This window comes from Barbatula barbatula, assembly GCF_947034865.1.
Source record: "Barbatula barbatula genome assembly, chromosome: 10".
NCBI classification, from domain to species: domain Eukaryota; kingdom Metazoa; phylum Chordata; class Actinopteri; order Cypriniformes; family Nemacheilidae; genus Barbatula; species Barbatula barbatula.
The window spans coordinates 18,092,050-18,113,098 of NC_136773.1; the positions used below are offsets into that span (position 1 = coordinate 18,092,050).

The 21,049-nt window shown below is 37.7% G+C and overlaps 1 protein-coding gene across 1 annotated transcript; it reads right to left on the reverse strand.

Annotated features, from left to right (window-relative positions):
- Positions 1–172: 172 nt before the first annotated feature.
- cpne2 (copine II) lies at positions 173–20,422 on the reverse strand. Its single transcript, XM_079465321.1, has 16 exons — positions 20,153–20,422; positions 16,646–16,848; positions 15,617–15,796; positions 15,401–15,475; positions 15,217–15,288; positions 15,036–15,119; positions 14,828–14,917; positions 14,623–14,721; positions 13,199–13,282; positions 12,738–12,797; positions 10,721–10,854; positions 10,562–10,616; positions 9,950–10,001; positions 9,698–9,831; positions 1,746–1,982; positions 173–663 (listed from the first exon to the last, which is right to left on the reverse strand). The coding sequence occupies exons 2-16, from the start codon at positions 16,817–16,819 to the stop codon at positions 556–558; spliced, it is 1,638 nt and encodes a 545-aa protein (XP_079321447.1). The 5' UTR covers positions 16,820–16,848; positions 20,153–20,422; the 3' UTR covers positions 173–555.
- Positions 20,423–21,049: the final 627 nt, after the last annotated feature.

Consider the following 21,049-nt stretch of genomic DNA (forward strand, 5'->3'; position numbering starts at 1 on the left):
GGTGCTGAATTTGTTGATCAGTACAAAACGGCTCTTGATATTGTGTTGAATCTTGTTATTCTACGAAGGCATTTTGTTGACTCGCAAACAACGAGTTGCCGTAATTACACACCCAGTTTTTACAGTTATGCGATCTAAAGTTCAGGTTTCCAACGCAAGCATCGCACGATTGTGCTTTTCACAAATATAATTTATTGACCTGAGTAAAACAGACAACCAATAAAACTGTACAAAATCAACAACACCACCTTGACCATGGTACCATCACTAAATACAAATCACAACATTAGATACTCTTTAAAACACAGAACATGGTAGTATAAAGTTACATTCAGCCAAATACTGTTACTTATTTTGTGATAAGACACAAATAGCCGTTGCATCTCGACTGATGTGTTGTCATATATATATATATATATACCAATAAATAAAAACATTTACTAAAAACACTTATTTACAAGAAAAACATGCACTTTGTCCGTTTAATTGGTCAAGGGGGGTTTGTAAACAGTTAGGTTTTGGCAACATGCATTGTGAACTTCAGGCTTCGTGTGCTCATTTCAGCTTCGTGTTGCTAGGCGACAGGTTCCTCTGTTTGAAATACTGTGTGACCTGTTGAGGCAGCTCCGCCAATACGGATTTGGCTAAGGTTTCCTTCGGAGCCTGCAAGAACAACAAAAACACATCAACATCGTTGAATATGCACATTCAAGTACACGTTGGCAGTGAGGACTTGTTAAATCAAACTTCCATCTCATGAAAACGAAGGAATGGCAGACGTATTTGATGGCAAATGTTGGCACTGCGTCCCTCCATATTCTCAGCTGCGCTAAATTAATTTTATTTTCTTCTGAATGGAGCCCAAATTAAAGAGCGCTGTCCGCTCCCTCCTGCTGTTGAGGAAATCACATGGCCCACAGAGCGCCCACTCGCATTCCTACAGCTGATTCTGTTTACATACATGATCCAGGATCGGATTCAGTTTAGAACAACAAGAAACTATCTGTGGCAACAGCAATATTGATTATATGTGGAAGCTGAAGCCTTTGGGTCAATTGATCTCCATAATATTAAGAGTTTAAAGCTGTCCAGCGAAGACTTTTGACCTGGGGCCAGTTACATAAACTTAGCTGCTAAGTTAAGACTAGTCTCACTGACTAGCATTTATTTAAGGACCAATCAGTCTTACTTTTTAGATTTCAATTACACTAGTCCACCTTTTTATGTAACCGTTTATGAAACTTATTGTGAGAAGTAGTTTATGCATCCCTGACTGTGACCAATCCTTATATAACTGAGGGGGGGGCTTTCACGAATAAAATCTTTATTCATGTCAAACCTCCATGACTTTCTTTTGCAGAACTCAAAAGAAGATATTTTGTGGAATGTGGGTAACCAAACAACACTGGCCCACGTTGATTTCTATTGTATGGACACAAAATCACTGACACATTTCTCAAAATACATTTTATGTTCCAGAAGTCAAAGTCATATACAGATTTATTCACATGAGAGTGAATAAATCAATGAATTTGTATTTTTTGGAGTAAACTATCCCTAAGTTATAGTCTTTAACATTCCTTGTGTTATTCTTTACAAATCCTGGAAGCCAAGTTTAAGAAAAAGGTAATGGTTTATGGATTAGATCCGGATTCATTGTTGACCCTTGGTAAAGCATAAACAAGGTTAAAACAAGATAACCCAAGATTACATAAACTCTCAAGTGCAGAGAAGGTCATACTTACATTGCGAAAGTCTCTGAATGGGACGAACTGCACAATGTCTCGGACTGCCTCCTCTCCGGTGTAAGATCGCAGCACACTGCTGTCACCATCCAGAAACTCCATGGCCGTAAAGTCAGCGTTGCCCACCCCGATGATGATGATGGACATTGGCAGCTTGGCAGCCTGGACTATAGCGTGACGTGTCTCATCCATGTCACTGATCACTCCATCAGTTATAATCAGTAGTGTGAAGTATTGCTACAGAAGAGACAGACGGGACATTTTAAAAAGAGCTTGTGCAGTAACACATGTATGACTGTGGGGTTGTCAGCAGGTTGCTATGCAGTAGCTAGGATGTGCCGGGTGATTGCTAGGGCGTTGCTAGGTGGTCGCTAGGTGGCCCAAATACAAAGAGGCCACGGCTATTTATAACATACTGGTAGCTATTTAAGGGACAAATTTTAAATTCAGCAATGATTTACTCACCCACAGGTTGTTCCAAATCTGTTTAAATTTTTTTGTTCTGATAAACACAGAGAAATAAATTTGGATGAATGCTTGTAACCAAACATTTGTTGGCCACCATTGACTACCATAGTAGAAAAAATTACAATGGTAGTAAAAAGTGCATCAGAACTATTTAGTTCTTCAAAATATCTTCTTTTGTGTTTAACAGAAATGTCTAAAGCAATTTTCCTACTATGTTAGTCAATGGTGGCACGGAACGGTTTGGTTACAAGCATCCTTCTCTGTGCTCATCAGAAAAAATATATACAGATTTGGAACTTGAGGGTGAGCAAATGAAGACAGAGCTTTAATTTTTGGCTAACTGTTCCTTTAAAGATTTAAATTCTGTCATCATTTACTCACCCTCAAATTGTTCCAAATCTGTATACATTTCTTTGTTCTGATGAACATAGTGAACGATATGTGAGAGAATTTAAGCAATTTTCAGTTCTGGGAGATCATCCACTACCAAAGTAGGAACATTTTAAAGCCTAAATCCTTCAAAATATCTTCAAAATATTTTTCTCTATCTAAACTATCTGTCTGATTCAAAATATCAGTCTTACACCCTGATGAAGTCCTGGTATGGAGTTTTTAATAGAAAATAAATGATTTTTAAATAACCACATTTCTATGAGAGTGCCTGGATATGGAATCTCTTTATTTATTGAAGAAGAGTCCATAATCTAATTTTGTGTTCAACAGAAGAAGAAAACAAATCTACTATGGTATTGGATGATGTTCCAGAACTGAAAATTGCTAACATTCTTCCAAATATCTTTCGTTGTGTTCATCAGGACAAAGACATTTATACAGATTTGGAACAATTTGTGGGTGAGTAAATGATGATCGAATTTTCATTATAGGGTGAACTATCCCTTTAAGGGCTCGGTAATCCCAAAATCAATTTAAATCAGTGGGATTCTTATCAGACCAAAACCATAAAGCCAATCTCTATGAAATCCTAAAGCACACCTCTCCTAAAAAAACTAAACGATTTGAGGTATCAAAGCATCACTATTTTCGTTTTCTAAAAACTCTGAAATGTAACCAACAGTAATAGTAATGTGCTTCAGCATGAACCACTAGTGGGATGTTTAATCTAGCCACAACTGAGGTTGATTAAAGATTTAATGACAAAATGTGGTGAAATTTGTGTTACAACAGCCACAGCGCCCTCCCCCCACATGACACAGACAGACAGCGAGAGAGAAAGTGTGCTGAGGGGATTTATGCTGTCACGATCCCCTCCTGCTCTCCGCCACGGCTCCTTAACACTTAACACTTTCTTTCCTGTTTTAATTTAGCTTTGCTTCATCGTCTATGCAGTACTTAAAGACTTTATCCTGTAGCACACATGCAATGTTTAATTACGATTTTACCTAAACATATCGGCAAAACAAAAAATATAATAAAGCTTCAAGCACTATTGCGAGTCACCCAGTTGGTTTTCCAGCCCAAATCCCTTAAATAAGCAGGTGATGTGATGTAAAACTCCCTTTTCATGGAATGCGCTTATCTTGCTCTTGTGGAATAATGTCTATGTCATATGTCTCTAAACAGCACTGCATAATTAAATTTCTCTTGCTTCCTTTATTGCTTATGCAGACCGTGGCTTATTAGTGGTTTGCTAAAGCAAACGTCATAATTACTATTGCTCGTACTTACAGTTAGGGATCCTTAAAATGTGGATCTTGTAAATCGTAAGTGGAAAACTTGTTTTGCACTGTGCTGTGGACATAAGAAAACCCTATAGCAGTCATCCTCAATAGGTTGACCACGGGTCCAGATCCGGACCTTTGCTTCGTTCATTTTTAGTCAGCATGTAAACATTTGTGACCCTGTGAAAACCCAGGCTAACATCTCATAATCACATTAATTATTATAACAAGCATTCTCTTAAAAACCACAGAGCATATACATACATTTATCAAAATATGAAATAAATGGCTTGATAAAGAATCATATCTTTTATTCAGTAAATCCAACTGGGCTAAATTGATAAAATATTTATTTATTTGCCCGATAGAAAATATAGACCGGACCTTTTGGAACTTTAATTGAATACCCCTACCCTGTAGCAACACCATAGATACTCTCAACCCCATAGCAACCTGACATTGTGTTGATATTTATACAAGCAACTACCACTCAAAATATATTTTCTTTCTTTTTTCTTATTAGTTAAATGTAGGTCGATAAATATTAGAAAGACGGCAATGCAAAGAGTGGAAAGCAAAGTAAAGGCTGTTCCCTATTTTTTTGTCCATTACGATCGAAATGAGAAGTACAGTCATGCGGAACAGAATCAGATGAGGAACGAGGCCGTGCCCCCTGCCCTTAACGCCATACTGTATCGCTGAGACACTGTGGGCTACACTTCCTGCGAGCACTGGTTTAACCTTCCTAAATAAACACAAGGCTTAACAAAACTAACAGGCTGTCCAACCAGTAACTGTGTGAAATAACACACATAAAATAACCTATATACTGTTCCAAATAAACTGATACAGAGATCAAACGCCAGAACACTTCCCGAAAAAGACGCTGCAAGACCAAATTATCTGAGCAATGCAAATAAACTGTATAGCTCTGTACTCCTACATGTCAACAATTAAAAAAGAATCCTTAGGAATTTTGGAAAAATATTACGTGAGTCATTAAAAGTTATAGAAATATAAAAAATTTGCAGAGAAAAATTGCTCAAAGAAAATTGTCAATGTATGACAAAAATGCAGGTGGATTCTGTAGCCTTTACAAAGACACTGTTTGGACATTCAGCATCTGCTAATGCAGCCGCTGGACTTCCACCAACAGTGGACTGTGTATGTCCCAGTAGTGGTTACAAATAATGACTATGGATTGAAACACTTGAGGAGTTCACAAACCACTGTTAAAAACATTTCATCAAAATAGGCTCTGTTGTTCTCAGCCATTCTCTCTTCACTACCCGTTTTTATCTTTTAGAGGTGACAGGGTGCAATTAAGGATAGAAAGCGTTCTAGGCTTTTCTAAAGGAGGTTAAGTAATAACTAACTATTACATTTTCCTACCACACTAAGTGTTTGTCATGAAGTGCGAGCGAAACACTGCATTTAGCTCATGAACCGCTGCCAAAGAAAATTCCTGCACTCTTCCAGCCAGGTTATAGCATAATTGTGATGTGGCGCGATGTTTTCAACGAGCATCAGGGCTGACTGTACTATTATGAATAAAATATATAGTTTACTGTCCATCTATTTTGACATTTTAAAAAGTGGTGTTATTTGAGAATATCGGCTGTGTGTACACATTTCTAAAACACGTACAACATAAACCTATTAAAATTAAATTATGGAATTATTATTAAAAATGAAAAATATATATTTGTTAAAATAAAAATATTATTTATTTAAAGAAATGAAAGCCTTTTGAAGAACCTTTGTGAACTAATTTTAAAGAAAAGTAAGTACATTTCTCATGCTGTTCTGATTACTTTGGATAAAAGTGTCTGCCAAATGAATAAATGTACTGCAAAATTCTCATTCCCGCAATGAGTCTAAACATTTAACTTTTTGCCATTATTATTACAAGGTTTTACTAATCCCAACAAAGTATTTTCATTAGAATCTAATTACTGTACTAGTACTGAATAAATTTAGAAAAAGTCATATAAAATGTAATACAAAAAGGATTTAAGTGAAAAATATAATATAGGGAGCAGAACTGCAATATTAATTGTAGTCCTAGTCCTGCTTGACCTTAGTGCTGCGTTCGATACTGTAGACCATAACTTACTTTTAGATCACTAACACATTTATACTGTTATTTAGGGACAGGCACTACAATGGTTCATATCTTACTAATGAGACAGATATCTATTTGTTCATTTAAATGGGGAATCGTCAAATCTAACGCAAGTAATTAATGGATTACCTCAGGGATCGGTTTTAGGACCCTTGTTATTCTCCATATACATGCTGCCCCTTGGCAAAATCTTTAGAAAACATGGAAGCTTTCACTGTTATGCAGATGATACTCAGCTATATATCTCATCAAGACCTCCTGATTCCTTCCTGCTATCCTTCTTTTAAATTCTAATTAAACATAAATATTACTTATTGGTCCAAAGACACGGAAACAGAATATTTCGGATTATAACCTGTAAATTGAAGGCTTGCACTGTTACACCAACAAATGCAGTGAAAGACCTAGGCGCTATATTAGACCGCAACCTTTAATTTGGAAATCATATCTCAAATGTCATAAAAGCAGCCTTCTTCCACCTTAGAAATGTTGCCAAATTAAGAAATATTCTACGCGTTGCTGACGCGAAAAGCTTATTCATGCTTTTGTGACCTCAAGACTCGACTACTGTAATGCACTACTTAGTGGTTGTCCTGCATCATCAGTAAGCAAACTACAGTTAGTTCAGAATGCAGCTGCCAGAGTTCTAACCAGGTCCAGAAAATACAATCATCCCTTCACTTGCTACCCATTAAGTATCATATTGACTTTAAAGTTCTTTTAATTACTTATAAACTGTTTAGCCTCTACCTAACATAGCTTCTATCACACTACAACCCATCAAGCTCTCTAAGATCTCAAAACTCCGGACTTTTGATAACACCTAGAATAACTAAATCCACCAGAGGGTAGAGCTTTCTCATATGTAGCACCGAAACTCTGGAATAGCCTTCCTGATACTATTCAAGGGTCAGACACACTCTCCCAATTTAAATCTAGATTAAAGACACATCTTTTCACCCAAGCAATCAGTTAATGCATAATATGCAAAATAAATAAAATAATTAATGAACAGCTGCTAAGCAAATTATTCTCCTTCTCCCTTCCTCCCCTGCCTCGGGATGCCCATCCCGATGTAGGGAGAGATTACGCCAAACCCAGATGAACGTCATATACCCATCCCTAACTAGAGATTATGCCAGCTATATCTGAACATCCCACGCCATCCTCCTGCAAGGGCCTGCAGACTGACTGACCATCCCAGTTCCATCTCAGGCAATTCCATCACCACCCAAGAGCAAAGTGACCATCTGAGCATCCCCTTAGTATTTAATGCTAAACTTACATCACATGACAGCAGTTTGAAGTTATACCCAGTAACATTATGCCATTACTATTTTGCCTGCTTATAACATTCCCCTGTTGTCTGATATCTATCAAAATTAGACCTAAACAAAATTAGACCAAAACAGTTTTAAAAAATTGACGTTCTCCCTATTTTTCATAAACTTTTACTCTGTAACTTTTAATCAAAGTCTGAGTGCAGCTGTGCCATGTCTGAGGGGACCTGGCCCTCCGGTTGATACTGGGTATTATTGACCATTGGAGTTTGGGTTCCTCACCAAAGGGCCTTGTTGGCTTGCTCACTGGGAAACTCCATATATTAGATATTATTTGCTAGAATGATCTTGCTTGTTCTATATACACTATGCACTGTGCTATGTTTTTCAGTTTTTCTTATTTTCCCCTGTAAAGGAACAATGCACATTTTGAAAAGCGCTGTATAAATAAATATCTTAATGTCTTAATATCATGTTAATACTATACACATACTTTACACATAGGAAGATATTGTAAATAATTCACAACCCGTATCTGGTTGACACTTCAACATAGTTGGCAGTGGCATTGCGTTCATTTTGGCAACATTTTGATTTAAGGTAAAAAAGCCTCTTTTTGGACAAAGAAAGAGGAAACAAAAAACTGAAGAAGAATTTGACTGTTGGCAGAATTTTTATCTTTCAATAGAGATTTCGATAATATCCAAATTGATTATTATTTTGGCCATAATACCTCTGTAGTGGAAATCTCATATTGTGACGGCTCTGGACAAAGTATCCCTAGTGAAACTTTCAGTTTGCCTAATTTAAGATCTTTGAGTTATTTAAGGTAAATAACAAAGGTAAAGGTAAACAAAAATGCGATCACATCCTCTAAAGCTTTTCTCTCCCACTAAATTCTCTACCTAAACCCAACTCTATGCACCGCTGTGTATAATAATGATTTTCCAGCTATTCAGCAGTATGACGTCTTACATTGTGCACAGCTCAGCTTCCTCAAAACAATCACTCCGTTCCCATTCTCCTCTGAAGCGATCCTATGTGGATGGCCTGTACACGGAGCAAACCTGAGGGCACGGCCTCATTAGTCATTAAAACCCCTGAACAACTGCAAAAAAGGGAACATTTGTTCGCTGAATCAGCTTCTATAAATAGCTATAATTGAAAAGGGATTTTAATGGCTGTTTTCCACAGGGCTGATAATAAGAGCAGGAGAAATTGTGTGCACTGCAGTGCGCCGTTCAAAGGCTCTCGGCAGACTTTGAACTAACAACCAGAGGCACATTTTCCCAGTGTCTTACAGAGCAATTAGACTCTGCTGTGCCGGGGTCAGTGCTGGTATCTATTAGACGTCTGTGTACACCCCAGCAAAACAACATGACTATGACAAACCTATTAAAGGAACAGTTCACCCAAAAATGTAGTCGTACAAAGCTGTCCTGTAGCTTTGGAAGACATGTGTAGAATATTAGGATACTGAATGACTACACACAAGGTTGTAGATTGAATAACATACCTCCCCTTTAAAAGCAAATGACACACACGTTCACAGTAGATTAACAGAGTTAGTTAAACTGTGGGAACAGATGTGCGGTCCTGTTGTGGAAAAGGGAGGCCTGTCCGGATATACCTTTCTGGAATGTTCTTTCTAAGGAGCTTACAATGTTTTCCAGTTAGAGAGAGAAAACAGTGCAGCACTGTTCCTCTTCGAGCAGAGGGAAGGTAGTTCTGGAGGGATTTGTGTGAAGTGGGTGTGGAGCCGATGTGGTTTCAGTCATTTAGTCTTACAGACTGAAAGTGCTTTTGCAGCTGAGTAATAGGATGCGAAAAGACTAATGACGCTTTTATATGGAGACTCGTTGTCCAGAATTGCTCTGACACCGCAGATGCACACACATAAGACACAGTGTCTTATCTCTGTTCATGGGAAGCCACTAATTGTTAAATACCAAAACAAGGCACTGCTGACTTAAAACATGCAAGAAACTGTCTATTACATTAATACTGAAGGCATTTAACAGAGGCTTTTATTTCCATGGACTTCCAGTGCTTTGCGCATCACAGTCGAATGATGGCAAACATTCAATTCAGTAAGCAATCTGACCATACAATCCAAATAAGCTAATAGTTTTTAAGTATAGATGTTAAACTAAACTTGCCGAACAGGATGAGTTTGGAGCATGCAGTCTTCACAGCTGAGAATTTAACATTGGTTTGCACTTGAGGGGCACTGCTTTTTTATGGCAAGCAACTTGATCAGCGATCTTTGGGAAGTGAACCTACATTATAGCAAGGCACGAAAATCAACGCAAGCCTGAATTATAATTAAACTAAACTTATTCTGGGAAGATTTGTTGTAAAGTATGCAGCTGCTTCCTAATGTGTTTTGGAAATACTTACAGCTGCTGTGTCCTGTTGGAGGGCTTGAGTGGCAAAGCGGGCGACGTGGTTGATGATGGGGGCGAAATTGGTGGGTCCATAGAAGCGGATGTGAGGCAGGCAGTTGGAGTAAGCCTGAACGATTCCCTCCACACCTGGAAAAGTGCAAAAAACTCTCAAGTTACATTTAAAACAAATCATTTTCATCTGTAAGTCTTCTGCAAAGATGCTACAGTCTAAAACGGCCAATTCAAAATATGTGTGCGAAGTTACCTAGACAGAACGGGTTGGTGGGATTAAAGTTGATTGCAAATTCATGGGACACCTGTGATATAAGATGAAAAAAAGAAAATTGAAAATTGTCCACCAACCAACTACTCAAACAGGAGATTTTTTTTGCTTTCTATTTATATTGGCAATGTTTAAAGTGGCATAAATTTAGAAAGCCTGTCCATGTCCTAAACTACCAATTCAATAACCGATTCACTGCAATACAGTGAATTTTTTTCACAAAGATCTTTGGCTCATCGCAATCGATGTTCACCACAGTCACAGCACACAATCCCATTTATCCATCGTTCCTTCTGCCTTTTTAGCCTCTCGCTCAGACTTCCTTGTTCACTCCAGCGTCATGGCAACACAGATGGGATGACAGTCGCATAATCATTTGATATGCGAGTAGTATTATTCATGTTCTTTATCTCTCTGCATTACACTTAAAATTCTGGTTTGCATTTCACACGTACAAAGACTTGAGCAAGATTTCACACTAAATTTTAATAGATCGATTTATTAAAAGGAAAACCAGTTTCTATATGAATACACACATTTTATAATACGTGGACACATCCACGCTGATGCACACACCGTTACACTTTTTCTCACCTTCCAGTCAGGTGGGAGTTGAGCCCCAAAACCAAGTGCAGGAAACATTTTGTCCCTGTGGACATAAAGGGTGAACAAGAAGGTGTGATTTCAGCACTCTGCTTTTGAGGCCATGTGTAGACTTTTAATTGGTGTTTTATTAATAACACGGATACTTACGTGTCGTAGTCTTGAATGATCTGGCCTACGGCCCATATGGCGGACAGATATTCATTGCTGCCCATCGGGTTGATATAATGCAAAGAGGACGGTTCCCTCGGGTTTCCATTGGATGCCGTGAAATCAACGCCAACCTGTAGAAACACACATCCGTAAGGAAACAATTCACCACAAAACAAAAATTCAGGATTCTTCCAATCGGCCATGTGTATTAAAATTCAAAAAGCTTTGATAAGATACTCCCTTTCATACGCTTTCTAATTTCAAAGCTCATGTGGAACCTAAAGGCAATGTTGACATCACCAAGTGGGTTTTAAACATAAGATCTGCTCAAGAGATCTGACACCTCTGTCTAACGGCGGTCCTTAAGACCCGCTCCTCACAACACCCCTACAACGTCTCTGTTTCTAAGCTTCCTGTATCACAATTCATATAGAACACCTATACCCACAGTACCAACACCTCTCCTGAGGCCAAAAACAGACTCATGTGGCAAAAGGAAAACCAGTGTTGAGGAAATGTGAGGATGAGGAAATAGGAAGTGACAGAATGAGGCCCTCTTTATTGTTGACAGCCTCACATTTCCTGTCATGGCCTCCGGCTGACCAGGCTGTGAAGTTCGGCATATGAGAATAACCCATAGTGATGTCTACTCTATTTTCCCAGTGTGCCTGTTACAAATCCTCCTCCATTACTTTGAGAGGGTGGCTGTCTCACTGCAGCCATTTAAACAAACAATAAAATCGGACAACAATGGCATCATAAACGTAGGCTTCTTTTTTTCTTAAATAATGCTGACGATGAACCAGACTAATGGCCAGCTAATGCTAACTCAACTCACAAATGGTCTATGTCCTCTTACTTATAATGCTTCTGATGCCTCCATAAAGCTGCCATGAGTGCCAGATGTTTTTATATACCACCATAAAAAGCTTTTCGTTTCATTTTTTAGGAAATCTATATAGAAACATCAATACAGGTGGTATCTTGACATGAGGGATCATCATATGGTCAGCAAATTAAAATTTGCATCATGAGATAAAAGCAGTGTTGGGTGTAACTAGTTACTAAGTAATTTGCTACTTTAATTGAATTACTTTACCATGGAAAAAGTAAAGTATGGAATTACTCTTTTTTTCTGTAATTGAATTACAGTGCTTCTGATGTAATCAAACTAATTACTGTGTAATATACAATAGTGGAATTGACATCAATCTTCAAAATGCATTCTTTGAAGTATCCTTCTCACATTTGTAATACTTTGGTAAGGTTTTAAAAATACTTTATGTAGTTTTATATTATTTATTTTAATAAATTAAAAGAGCCGTTGCATGTCTATCCTTGAATCACTTAAATCATCAAGGTTGATATGGGATATACAATCTAATTAGTAATAAGTAATTGAATACTTTTTGGAGAGAAAAATTTGTACAGTAATTTAGTTACACTAAAAAAGTAATTCATTACTAATTACATATTCAATAGTGTAAATTAACCAACACTGGATACAAGACACACAATTCACTTTTCTCAACGCTTTTCATTTGTTCACTTCTCTCGCTATCTTGATCTCTCTCTTTCACATCCCTTGTGTCTCTCTGTCTTTAGCTTCAAATGAGAGACATGGACCTTAACACTGCGGCGCACTGTAACTATAGCAACCTGTGAATTTCACTCACTTTATCGTTTCTTACCAATCACACTTGTGACAGCAATTGAGTCATATATAGGAACCACATATAGAGCGAGTTCAACTGGACAGCGTGTAAAAAGAGATTTGACTGTGTTCACTCAATTTGATATTGACCCTGAGTATTGAAAATGTGATTTTTTTTGTAAAACAGACCAGCCATGCACATATGATACTCTCATTGCCATTGTGGTTGTCAGGTGAAATAGCGTGAGTGACAGAATATTTTCAAAATCATCTGCATACAAATTATATTTTAATATTTCGCATGCATGATATGACCCCCCCACACACAGATCCATAAAGAGGTGACGTTATTATACTTACAGTAAACATGAGCTGACAGCCCCCCAGAATATAGTCCAGAAAGGAGTAATCCCTTGTGATCTAATAAAGAATTTAAATAGCAAATATCAATAAAATAACACAACCACCTTTATAGACTTTCTGTACATTGGACTGTATGTGTGTGTGTGTGCGTATAATGTGAGACTAAATACTTGAGTCGTGTTCTGCTTAGTGACTGAATCCATCGGCTGAGGCAATTTAAGTTACGGTGACTGTGACAGGTGTTTTGTGCTATTATTAATACATTTCATTTAATAAGGATTTAGCACCATTAAACTACTCTTTCCTTTCAGCAAAGTCACAATTAAAAACCTTTTTGAAGGAAAAATAATACGTAATCGAATGACACATGAGCGCTACATAATGTGCTTTCATTGGCACGCACAAGTTTTTTTACATTGCTTTTTGTTGCCTCTGAATAATGCAAAAAAATGATTTACCTTGCAAGACTTTAGAACTATGATCCCGGAGTTTTTGTAGTTCTTCTTCTTCTGTTTTTTGGGATTGATGCATTCAAACTCGACCTGTTAACAGAGAGTACTGCGTTACAGACCACTCACAAACCCAAAGGGATAGATCACCCCGAAATGAAAATTCTGTCATACTTTACCCTTTTCTCATTTTAAACCTGTATGACTTTCTTTCTTCTGCAAAAACGGCAGAAGATATTTAGAAGAATGTTGATAAACAAAACACATTGGTCCCCCTTGACTTCTATTGTATGGACACAAAACCAAAAAGAAAGCCATACAGATTTGAAATGACAGGGGGGGCTGCTAGAATTGTATAGTCTTATTTAATTAACACTGCTTATAGGAATTTATACTGTGTCTGATATTTGACCTGTGTTTTGACTTGCATAACCTTTTCTGTTTTGCTTATAGTCAATGTTTTCTTGTACAGCTGCTTTGTAACAATGAAAAGTATAAAAAGCGCTATATAAATAAAGCTGACTTGACTCGACATGAGACTGAGTTACAGATGACAGAATTTTCATTTTGGGGTGAACTATTCTTATAAAAAACAGTGAGTCATTGGCATTAGCCGATAACCATAAGTGTTAATCTCCCCTACAACCTTGTTATTACATAAAGAGTTTTTGTACATTTGTTATTAATAATTTTAATTTAGATTGTGTACAATAACAGCAACACATAATGTTCAGCAATACAATAATGACACAATATCTCTTCTGAAAAAATGGCATCAGAGTCGTTCTAGATGAGATTTTATGTGAGAGATGAGAACGTAGCATTAAGCCAGATGGGTGACAATCACTGCAGGAGCTCAATTCATTTACAACACCCTACAAAATACATCATATCTTCTAGCTAATGCTCTGCAGAAGAGTGTCAATACACGAATGCTGCATAATTGTTTATTAGTGCACAAAACCAAGCACTTGCTCCTGGAGATTTTAATGCATTTTCTGTTTAACTGTGACTGGCGACACAATGCCTGTTCTGACAAACAAGGCAGCGGTACAACAATTGATTTGCATCTCAAAAGAGCCAGTTACTCTCTCCCACCTCCTCTCTCTCCATCTCCATCTCCCTCTGTCTTTCGCTCTTTCACTCACTAATTCCCAGCTTCATTATGCCAGATAATGAGGCATAGCTAGTACTCAAATTCTGTAGTATTCTGGCAAAACAGTGACAGGCATTACCGTGAGCCAAGCTTTACTTCTCGCATTAAGACAATTAAACAGTTTTACTGTGTTAATGTTGCTGCTTTAGTGCTCCTGCAGGTGCGAACAATGCAAAAGTTGTGGGTTCAACATAATGACAAAATGAAACGTGGCATTTACTATAAGTTGCTTTGGAAAAAGCATTCACTAGACAAATGTAATTTAAAGCAAGATCACCTCCACTGAGTTCTGCGCTTCGCTCATCTTGGTAACGGTGGTCTGAAACTCGCCGATGAAGTCATGGCTTCCGTCATTGTCGTAATCATAGCACAGCACCTGTGGCATTACACATTATCTTTCAAACGTGGCAAAAGGCACGAACGCTAATTCTCTCTCATCGGGATGTGTTTTTTACAATCATGCTCTATATCTTGGAACACACCTTAATGTTTCTGTCCACATCTCCATTACATAGTGAGATGAGAGGAACTGCGAATGGCTTCCACACAGGATCCAAAGTGTTTTTAATGACCTGCGAAGAATAAATCACAGTAGGAAGGTGCGCATGTTAACCTGGTCGCTCATTTATAAGTCCTTTTGGATAAAAGTGTCTGCTAAATGAATTTTTTTATGTAAACTCAGTTTTTTACCTCTGTTCGGTGAACCATCATCCATTTCCCATCATCCCCTTGTTTGTGGAATTCTAAATAGGGGTCTGATTTTCCGAAAAAGTCCTAAAAAATACAAAGCACAATAAACATCAACATGACATATATTCGGTTGAAAGCTTTCGAAAGTGCTTGAATTGGTTGGTGCAACCTCTTAACTCACCTTTTTATCCAGCTTCTTCCCACACATGGTCAGGGTGATTATTCTGTTGTCTGATAACTCCTGTGCTGTTATCTACAACAAACACAGCATATCATGATGTTCTTAAAAAAACTCCCTCTATGTAAGTATATGTATATGTATTAATTAATTATTTATCTGTTTTGGTGTGAATTTGGTGTCTTACTGTGATGGCCCCCTTTCCTGCTGGCTTGCCATTTGCTAAAATCAGTGGTCGGTGTAGTTTCTTATTTGACACAATCTAAAACAGAACAGATGGCCTATTTAACAGATGAGTAGAGACTTTATAGACAGATATCTGTCATAACTAAGACGCCAAGAGTCTAACGATAATATAATAATAGACCTGGCAGCAGATGAAGCAAAGAAAATGCTACCGTACCACGCCCAGTGTGCAGGTAAACTCGCCCAGAAAGTCATGTTCGTAAAGCTGCGAGCTGCACTTGTCCTCGTCAAACATGGCAAACTTCAGCTTCTGGACCTCTTCGAAGTGATAGTCCACTTGAAATTTCACGCCAAACACTGGATTCAGGTTATTTATGGCGGTCTCGGTTCGAGCCATCTGATGGCACATACAAACAGAGGCCATGTGAATTCGGGGAGGGCTGTTCAATTGTCATGCCAACATAAGCGTTCCAGCTTGGCTAATTAACAGAAGTGTTAGCCATCTTGTGACACCGACTTACTACAATACTGACAGCCTATAATACACATTTATTTTGTTTTCAAACATTTTCCAGTAAATACTGTGTGAAATGTTTATATACAATATATTCCATTCATGCATAATATTGTATTACATTTGCATTACTGCATATCACTACATTAAATCTGCATTGCATCATCTACTGGCTATCTAGATAAGCATTGACCAATACAATACTCCCTTATGATGTAAAAGTGTGATGGTCACTATAGATCTGTGCTACAGTTTGGTATAAAAAATAGTTTATTGTGTAAATCATAATAAGCGTTCTTGATATAATCATTGACATTGCCCGTTAATCCTTAAGCAGTCTACACATCAGTTAAACACATCCTTTTCTAAAATGCATTTGATCCTGCATTACAATAAACACATTCCTTTGTTTCCCTTGCTGTTTCCATGGTTACAGTGTGCCGTGAAAGAGAGATTTCATGTGCAGGCTTGCCCTTCTGACCAGCATCATGGGTCTGTGATGATTGGACTGCTCAAAGCGCAGTCCCATAGAGACCATACACACACTCATATGCTTTAACTTCCTTTTTATTATTAGTCCTAATTAAATACTATTTATGTGTGTATCTTCCTCAAAGGCATCTCCACATATATGTATTTCTGTTCTATGTGCTAACCCGTCACCAGTTTTATAAACGCTCAACCACCTCCTGACCCCACAGTTACTCCTATAAAAACATTACTGCTCCTTACCTCCACCCAGTTGCTTTCCACCTCTTGAAAAATAACACAGAAGGGATCAGATTTTGATGCCACGTCACGGTCTAGCAGGTTGGAGCCGCAGACAGAAAGCTCTACCTTCGTGATGCAGTGCTGGGCCCCGATGGCAGGACCCGCGTCGGGCCCCGAGCCCAAAGTAGAAGCCATCGAAATGGGAGTTCCTCCTCTCCCACACCCTGGGGGCAACAAAAGTGGGTTTAACTTCTCGGTACACCATCTTGACTGTTGTAGGTGAATTGTCAGTTATCTTTCAGTAAAAAAACATATCATTTACATTTAGCCTTTAGGAGATGCTTTATCCAAAGCGACTTACAAATGAGACTTACACAGTGACTTGTATAGGTGCTTTAGCTGCCATACAAAATTCACGTGTTGTCACTGGGATCTCTTTCTATAAAAGATATATATTTCTATATATATTCATGTGTTATCACTGGGATCACACAATTTAACTTAAAGGGACAAAAAATACCCAAAAATAAAACATCTGTCAACATTAACCCTCGTTGTTCTAAATCTGTATAAATGTCTTTGTTCTGATGAACACAGAGAAAGATATTTGGAAGAATGCTTATAACCAAACAGTTCTTGGCCACCTACCACAATAGGTAAAAATTACAACGGTAGTCAAAAGTACCCCAGAACTGTTTGCTTTCCTACATTCTTCAAAATATTTTCTTTTGTGTCCAACAGAACAAAGAAATATATAAAGCAATGGTAGTCAATGGCGACCAAGACTTGTTTGGTTACACGCATTCTTCTAAATATCTTTATTCGTCAGAACAAAGACATTTATACAGATTTGAAAAACGTGAGGGTGAGTAAATGAAGACAGAATGTTCATTTTTGGGTGAACTGTTCCTTTAATGTAACCATAAATGTAATAATGCTTGTTTTCGATGAATGCTTTTATAAACTTCATATATTAGTACTTGCCCACAGAACAATTTAAAACGGCATTTTAAAGCATCAAAATAGAAAGCCTGTTATTATCAGTTTAAATTAACCTAAACCTAAAAATTTTACGTAGGACAGTGAACTGGAACCGTCCGGTAGAAATAAACCGCACAGCACTGTTTGACCTTTTTTCACAGAAATAATTTGGCCACATCTCTTTGAGACAAGCGTCCACGGGTTCACGGCCAACTGACAAACAATTTCTCTAATAAAAACCAAAGATGAAAACACTCTTATGATTTCCCCATGCTAGCAGACTTGCAAACGGACGTATATACAGAACATGAGCGTCACACCAGGACACGAGGAATACAGTGAGGGCTCGTGTTGCTTAGATACTGATGTACCACTGTCTGTTTCTGTGTTACTGTCACAAACCACAATTAGGCTGTGACCACAATTTACAAAGCATGCCAGTGACAAAGACATGTCACACAGAATCCCATTAGCTTAAAATGTAATTTTATATTATCATGTTAACAGCAGGATAAGATTTGGTTCGTTCTTGCCTACCAGTGGTACTCATTTGGAAACAGTACATGATGGTACTATTAGACATAGTGGTTATAGAACAGCTTGGTTGAGTTGGTCTGGAGAACAAGTTGGTCACAGCACGCAAGACGATAACAAAAAGTGAGAGAGCAACCAACCACAGATGGAAAATGTTACAAAAATAAGCTCGCCACAATCACTGGAGTAAAAATGTAAGTTAAAAAATCTATAACAGAATTGGTTCACAAAAATCTTTAAAAAAATATTTTCACACTCGTATGACATTCTTTTCCTGTCATTTTTTAGAACATTACTAACTAACCTCCTCAGTCCCTATTCCCTATTCATTGTATAAAACAAAAAGCACCAAAAATCGGTTAAAAATGATCTTCAAATGCCACCGCTTTTTTGACTATTATCCAGAAACAAACTTGTTTTTGATCATTCAGGACATGTAAGGATAACTCACCTGGGTTTCCATCCCAAAACGGCATCTTACGTTTACTTGTCTAACCTCAAGGGTTGTTCAGATTCTAAATGAACTCGGCAATTGAAAAACCATTATATACTGCAGTACAGTACAGTAGGTAACCATTCACAGATGAATGGCACGTTCCACATCAGGGTGATGTCATGGAAAACAGGACAGACTGTCACAGCAGCGTGAACTTCCTGAATACTCGAGATCACTTAAGACCAGGTGAGAGATTATTCTGTGCAGTAAACAACATCAAATATTGCACAAATGAGTAAGCCATTGACTAACCCTGTTGTTCTGTATCTTATCAGTACATGAGCCCAAATGAGGTCAAAAATGGCAATATGTTTTAAAATGACACCATAAACATGGCTTATCTTGTATAATCTCTCATCTGCTCTTCGTCACTTATCTGAAAGGTGTAGTACAGATAACAGTTGTGTTAGGGGTTTTAAGGTGTATATACACGTTTCCATTAATACTTTTCCATCATATACTGTATTATAAATATGGGGGGGTTTCTTTAGGGTACCTAAATGTCCCCTCATTCCCTGACAACAGTAGTCTCACGTCCATAATGATAACTTTATACTGCAACACATTTACTGCAACACTGGCTGGACATGGGATAGGATCGGTAAAGGACTCTTAAAATATGTTATTATCCTTTACCTGGGAAGTATCGTAACACTTTATCGAAAATGTATTTAAATTAAGAAGAAACTAAGAGCCGTTGTATGCCACAAATCAAGGAAAATACACAAATTGTAGCAGTAATAAGAACAAATGTAATTTGTCTGTTTACTCTCAGGTGCTCTTTGATGAAAAGCAGACATACATTTTCCCACATGACTATAAATGAAAGTATGTTTTTGTAACATTCTTGTAAGTTTATCATGTGCTTGTTCAACAAACAAAATGCATTATTTTGATAAATATTTACATTTGGATCATTTGTTTGCAGCAGTCATATAAAATACTTAAACTAATGCCAAAATAGTGTGTTCTTCTATCCCAAGACCGAACGCACAGACAGTAAGCAGGGTGTTTAAGCATCACCTTCTGCTCAGGCGTCAAAACCGCAGCTTCAGTCAAGGATTAAATGTGCGACATCCTGTTTGGTGAATTGTATCTTGAGCAATGCAATGCAGTGAAAGTTTATAATGGCTAACCAAGAACTAAATGAATGAACGTTATGACAACCAAACCGGAAACTTGGCTAACAGGTATTACACAAAAACTTAAATACATAAACAATTACGTACAATATTGTTAAATATTGTCCAACTACAAAAACAGAAGCAAAGGCAAAACACAAATAACTGTAATCGTTTGACTTTAGCAATTAAATAAATGGCCGTTGGTTGGTTGTTGAAAGGCATTCTTTACATGCGCAATTGTTTTCGTTAACAATCACTTTTTTGGTTTATCAATTTGTTCTTTTCAAAACGTGCCAACCGGAAAGGATGCCTTCCTTTCGATGTTAAAATGTTACACAGCTGGTTTGTTTATGAATGGAAATCATTACTTCATGAAGTCAATGTGTAACTCACCCCTCAAACCCTTCTCAGAACGCGCAGCCTACTTTTCCCGAGCGCCTTTTCTTCGTCTATTGGTGCCAACAACTCTGCGTTACAAAATGACTCGGGTTGATTTCATTATAGAGCCAAAAGAAAACGATGCCGATGTGTTTTACGCGAGAAGGTAAAGCCCTTTGAAAGTCCTTAGCCCAGTGAAAGCAAAAAGCGCTCCGCTGCGTAAAAGCGCGCTTAGACGCGGGAGCGCGCTCAGTGATCCAACAGTTGTCTAGTTTTCGCAGCTCTGACAACTCCGCCCGAGTCCACATCTTTGATTCTGTCATCACAGTTAGCTGGTCTCCTTTAAATTCTTTCGCTAAAATAGCTTTATAGAAAGAAAATATATGGATAAATGACACACTGGCTTTATATGCATTTCACATACGATACCTGGTATCGGATACCGTCGTATTTTACGCATTTGCTACGTTCCTTGCTAGAAAAAAACAATACAAATTATAATACTAAGACCATAATGAACCACCAGTAGGCTAATGAAAAATCCTTATGTAGTGTGTTTAAGATTAATATAATGGTGTTCTTTGGCTTGCCATCACCACATAACATCCCACTAATGGAACCCCACCCATTACCAGTAGAGACCATCAGAGACATTGTAGTATCAATAAAATTCTCAATATAGGCTAATCATTAATGCATTAGATCTTCTCCAGCAGGGATAACTTTAAACAAAAATATTTTAGTCAGGGACCATTAATATTGGCCTATTACTGATATTTAAAACTGCTTATTTTTGGCACACACGCATAAATTATTGTGTTCATGTGACTTATGCGTGAGACTTGTTTCCAAAAGAATTCCCGTTAAGTGAACAGTGGTCCATTTTACTAGATTTACGTGGTATTGCTTTAC